This window comes from Tiliqua scincoides, chromosome 3 (genome assembly GCF_035046505.1).
Source record: "Tiliqua scincoides isolate rTilSci1 chromosome 3, rTilSci1.hap2, whole genome shotgun sequence".
NCBI lineage: Eukaryota > Metazoa > Chordata > Lepidosauria > Squamata > Scincidae > Tiliqua > Tiliqua scincoides.
In genome coordinates, this window is record NC_089823.1 from 176,549,182 (window position 1) to 176,555,181 (window position 6,000).

The 6,000-nt window shown below is 43.3% G+C and overlaps 1 protein-coding gene across 1 annotated transcript in view; it reads left to right on the forward strand.

Annotated features, from left to right (window-relative positions):
- The window catches only part of RGS10 (regulator of G protein signaling 10), a 28,809-nt gene extending 24,670 nt beyond the window's left edge, over positions 1-4,139 (forward strand). The window contains exon 5 of the mRNA XM_066620737.1: positions 3,309-4,139. Coding sequence (XP_066476834.1) covers positions 3,309-3,455 — 147 coding nt within the window. The 3' untranslated portion in view covers positions 3,456-4,139. The remainder of the gene's footprint in view (positions 1-3,308) is intronic.
- The last annotated feature ends 1,861 nt before the right edge of the window (positions 4,140-6,000 follow it).

The following is a 6,000-nucleotide window of genomic DNA, read 5'->3' on the forward strand; positions in this document are numbered from 1 at the left end:
GGTAATAGAAGTCAGAGGTATCTTAGCATAGGTAATCCAAAGTAACTTCAATCTGGAACAAGCCTTGGGAATAATTGTTTCAAGACCTGAGACACTTATTACATCCCAATCATATCTGTGGCTTATGGGAGTGGATCTTGTGATCTGCCACTGTAAGCCCCAGTCTGACGATGCAAAAGCTGCACCACTATCATACATTTTGGGGTTGCCAGCACAAATGATCAGATGCTTTGCACGCACAACAGTGACTTGCAGATACCCCGCTGGAATATGTAGGTTAGTGGCAGGGGTGGCTCAGGGCAGGGAACAGTCTGGCCAAGGGGCGGGCCGCAAGGCACCAGTGGTTGGGGAGACAGGCCGATGCACGGACATGCGCTGGCCTCCTTGCACCAGCGCAGGCTCCAGGGATAGCGTGAGTTGCATCAGCCGAGCTTGGCTGACACGAAGTTATTGGGAGAGGGCGTGGGAGAGGCAGGGAGGAGGTGGGAGGGAGGCGTTTTGAGGAGGAGTGGTGGTGGGCAGGACTGTGGGTGGGCAGCCTGGGAGCAGGAGGCAGGGCCAGGATCTGGCAGTTATTCCAGATCCTGACCTTGTACCTGGGTGGCCAGGGCAGTCCCGGGCTGCTTGGATTTGTGTCACCTCATCAGGTGGCGCAGATCCTAGCAGACCCATTGGGGCCACTGCAGTACGACACTGGCTAAGGGGAAACATTTCCCCATGCCTTGGGCTGTGCTGCTTTTGACACCAAACTTGTGCTGGATGCAGTGCAGGCCTGCCTGCTTCCAGCGCAAGTTAGGATTGCACTCTTAGTGTGCATAAAAGGTGTTTTGAAGCTTCCCCCTCCCTAAACTTTCTCTCCCTCCTAGTAGCAGCATCCGTGACAGTAAGGAAGATTGAAGGTTTGTGCTTCTTAAAAATGGCATAAATCTTATCAGCTCAGATTTATCACAGCCTCAAACTACAGGTATGCATGCAGAGCAGTGGACTTTGTATGCGTATCTGCAAAAACCTAGCTAACCAACAGATGGTCAGTGTTAATGGTGTCAATTCATTTAGTTGGGACAGATCTGGTGGGGGAACATTCTCCCAATTTCCTTACGTTTTCTATATACAGAGAGTTCTTTCTGCAGAGGAATATACAAAAATGATTTTCTAGCTCCATTCCGGTGATACAGTCTGAAGAGGACTCTACCACATGACTTTGCTGAACATGTACTTAGGGACCTTATCACATTTGCTTGTTAAAACCTGGAGGCATCTTGATGGTTTGAAAAGGTACAGCATCATCAAGTTTCTTATCTAGCAATCATAGCTGTTGCTGACACACAAAGATGTGGGCTAATTTAAAAGCTGTTGCAAAATGCCTGACCTGTTCTGAGTTCTGCAGCTGTGGAAAGGAAAACCGAGATGTAGCTTTCAGAAACTGAAAACCTTCAGTTGCAGTAAATATTTGATATGTTCTAGAAATGGACCCCTCAAAGATTTTTTTCCTTTTCCGTTTTTCTATGCATAAAATTTACTGCCTTCCTTTAGTTGAGAATACAAAAACAGTCCTCCATAGTTTTGTTACTTTGAGCACCATGAAGTACTCTCCATCAGGAAGGCTGGCTTTTTTTTGTAGCCATAGGGTTATAAGCTGCTTCCATTTGTTCTGCTTCCTTTACAGTTGAAATTCTGACAATTTACAGCACGTTTTAAGGACATATTTTGCATTCTTTTTTGAGGGGGATAGAGAAGTTAGCTAAGAAATAACCAAGACTGGAAATACAAATTTCTAGGCATCGGAATCCATTTCTCCCCATGTGCATGGTGTTTTCCAAGCCACCAAACAAACAAATGTTTGGACTGTTCTACAAGAGCAGATTACTGCTTATAAAAGAGAAGCTTTTTAAATAAACACATTTTGACGGGGTGCATCCAAAATGTTCAGCTAAGCAGTAACAAATTTTACATTGACAAAGGGCTACCTGTAATTACATAATGAATTCAGACATTAGTAAGCAGACGGCTTGCTTTTCAAACTTGAATCAGCGTTCCAAGTTATATTTCAGTGACTGATTGTCCCAGTGGCTTGAAGGAACAATCGTGGGTTGATCACCAGCCAGACACTGCAGAGAGTTGGAGAAACTGTGCTAGAAGGAAGCTTACAAGGAATGATCTAGAAAGGGGTCAGGAGGTGGAAGAATAGCAGGACACTGAACAAAAACAAAATTCCATTAGTGGGTTTAGTTGATGTAGTCTTCAGAAACTCCTGCTTGTTTTGTTTTTAATGTACTAGAACAACAAAGCTTATGTTGTATTTATCTTGTAGATTCTCTAGTAGTAGATTCACCAGGCATTTGGAGAGATGTTGTTCTGCCTAAATTTAATTCCAACGGTGAAGTATTTCCTAGAGATGGAGGATTGACCATGTTGTGTCAAATTGGTGTCCCATTTCTCTGACAATGGCCAGACATGGTTATTTAAAGAAGAAACAGCAGTAGCAAAGCCAGATAGAATTAATAGCACTTCACAGAGCACTCACGGAGCCAATGCAGCATTAATCTATTTTAAAATGTGACAATGTAGACTTTAAAGATGTGTGTTCATTAGGAAGCCTTGTTCATTCCTAACCTGACTATATTTTACTTGGAATGGTTACCGAGAGGCAATATCTATAGTAAACCAAAGATTCCCTTGGTTTGTAGTATTTTTCACAGAAGGGCAGCCCAATGCTGAGCTGCCCAGCATGCGGGGCTGCAGTGGCACAGAAAATGGCTACCGCTGCATCCTGTGCGCTCTAGGCAGCTGCTGCCTCCTCCTCAGGAGAAGGGAACTTTCATCCCCTTCCCCCAGGTAAACCAAGTAACCCTGCAGCCAACCCAACACGGAGGGTCTGGATCTGGTGGAGCAGAGCTCCAACCAGTCCCTCCTCCCTCCCGCTCCACTCCCTCCCTGGGAAAGCCCTGCCCTCCCTCCACGTCCTCCCACCCCAGAACACCTCCTCCCTGCCTCCCCCATGCTCCCACCTACTTCTCTGCTGCTTGGTGGGCTGCCTGACTGTCAAGCAGCAGAGCTCTGGCACTAGCCCAGTGCCAGCCACACTGGGCTAGCATCAATGAAGCACCTTGTGGCACATTTGCAACAGTGCGTGTTGGCAGTAAGCCGTCGCGCACTCCTTAGGATTGGGCCCTAATTCTTTTGTTAATGTGCTTCTTTATGTTGTAATAATTTAGAACCTGATGGAGGACATCCAGTGAACAATTTTTCTTGCTAATTGTTTTTAACATTTGTTTCATTTGAGTATTTTATTTTTTCCTCCTACTCAGATCTTCAACCTCATGAAGTACGACAGCTACAGCCGCTTCTTGAAGTCAGACATGTTTCTTAAATTGATGCAAGCTGAAGAACAGGAAGAGAATTCACCAGATGCTCAAACTGTAGCAAAAAGAGCATCTAGAATTTACAACACATGATCCAAATAACAACAAACAATAGGTCCCATGCAGCTATAATGAAAAAGAAATGACTTCTCAGGAACAGTCTTTGAGAGTAACACAGTCGCACTTACAGCCTGAAAAACGTAGAACCCTGTTAGGCAATGCTTAAGCTTAATTGCTTGAACGATCTAATTGTTTTTGCATGATGGCCACTACTGAATCTGTTTGGCCAGGGCAGTTATACTAAATCCCTGGGAGGACTGAGCAACTTGCAAGTCATCCACAGACAGAAGACTAGGATGTTTTTACCATCCGATTTTTGTATCTTTCCCTGTGAATCTTGAGAAGTAATGTAGCATAAACCACCTGGTACGTCTGAAAGCAGAGGTGGTATTAGAGAAAGGCAGCATGTCTATCTGAATCCCGTGTCTCAACACACATTTTCTGCAAATGCAAATTTGTCAAGTTATAACTGTTGAACAGGTTTAAATTCTGTCTGATTTCTGCATTCTTTGTGTCAAAACAATTGAAAGAAAGAGTGGAATCTTTTCCTGTTTCTTTGGCAAAACTTGAGAAATCTCTGCTATGGAAAGGAAATCACAAGTCAGTGGAATATTCATGTGAATCATGGCATTAACCACACCTGCCTTTTCCAGTAGCTAATCAAAGTAATTATAAAAAACAATTCCTTGTTCTAATAAAAACACTCTTCTCTCTGAAGGCCGCTTTCAGAATGGCTGCGTTAGGGCTTTCTTAATATTTGATTATAAATCTCTGTGTAATATGCAAAAAGATCACATATTTTTCCATCCTACTTTGTTCATCATTCTTTTCTTCTTTTTTTGAAACTGAGCTTCTCTAGCAATAAATTTTTAAGCACTACAGCAGGTATTTTCAGCATATTGGAGGAACTAACAGCTAGCTGATTTAATTGATTCCTCAGTTAAACTTATGCCACAGTTCCTTTGCTCTGCACTCAAAATGGACTTTGAGGTTTGCCTGCTACAGTCCCATGAATCAGTTTGCCCACCAGGGTGAAATGCAGAGCTAGCACCGCACCCAGCAAGTGTGTATTTACAGTTTGACAGCAAGTATGAGCAAGCATTAAGTCTTTCCCATTCATTCAAAGGAATTCTGCTTTAGTTGCCAAGATTTTTTTAAAATAGATGACATTCTAAGCAGACTGCATTTTCCCCTGTTTTTGTTCTTTTTATGCTACAGATTACAGAACAACCTTAAGATATAATGTGGTTTACTAATTTACACAGTCCCTTTCTAAGAGCTGTTCACATTGGCCTTTATCTACTACTCAGATATTTAGGGGACCGTTGCTTCTGTTTCTTAACAAATCTACCTCCTGTTTTCAATATCTTTTTTATGTACCTGGGAGCTGCATACCTAGCAAAGGAGTTAATGTCATTCACCTGTGATAGCTGAGCTTAAACTGAGGAGAGAATTGAAAACATGGGCCTAGTCTGTGTATAGACATGCATAAACAGAGGAGATGCTGTGCTCTCACTGGGTTCTTCACATGTACTTAATCCTTTACAGGGTCAGGGGAAAAAGAGTCTTGTAGTTTACAGCAACAGCTGGCTTGCAGAGAGCTATTTGGCTGCTTCCTCTGACATCACATATCCCAATCCTTATCCCAGAGCAGTTTGGAGACATTCCTCCTCCATGCTTGAGACAGAGTATTTTTTTTTATATCTTATCAATTGGCAACAACAAAAGGATTTAATAGTGAAATATGAGGAATAATAAAGTAAAATTTTGATAGAAAACCTCATCCAAGTAGCCCATCCCCTTCTCTTTTTCAGACTAGACTTGTTTCAGAGCCAAAAAGCTTTTCTGGCACAAATTCTTTCATGTGTTTGTTTTATACTCATTAATTTGATGCCAAATGACTACACTGCTGTCAAACCTGAGGAAAGCAGATTGACTGGCATGCTTTATTTACAAGTTCTGCCATGTGCGGTGTAACACTGGCTTACATTTTCTTCTTATTTATGCTTTCTTCCACTGTGCATGGGTTTTATTGCCTAACTGTACCATTTAGTTTCTGGATATTTGAAATTTCTGTTTGCCTGGAAGGTCAATTATGTGCCATATAACATTCTTCCTAGTACTTTTTTAAAAAAATCTCTCTTACACTGTCATGCTTTTTGCTATGAGAAGGTGCATAATTGTGTGGCTTGTTGGAGGTAAGGGACCCAAGTGCATTTCCTGCAACACAACTCCTGCATATGAAACACCTGCATATGAAAGCATATGCAATGCTTTCTTATCCTCTTGAGGACGAAATCTTATCCTGCGCTGGAAAAGGCATGCCAGGAGGCTTGCGCTGTATCCAGCACAGGATAGTGGCCAGAGGCAGCTCATCCAGAGGTAAGGGGAAACATTTCCCCTTACCTCCAGGTAAGGGCTTCTGGCTCCTCTGGGTCTCCTTGGACTTGCGCCACCCCTTGAGGAAGCCGCTCCTTTCTCCCTGGGAACAGGGGTTGGGAACCCAGCCCTGCCTCCCACTCCCTCCCAATGGGGCTGACGCAAGCACTTGAGGGGAAGCTGGCGCGGAGGCTTATGT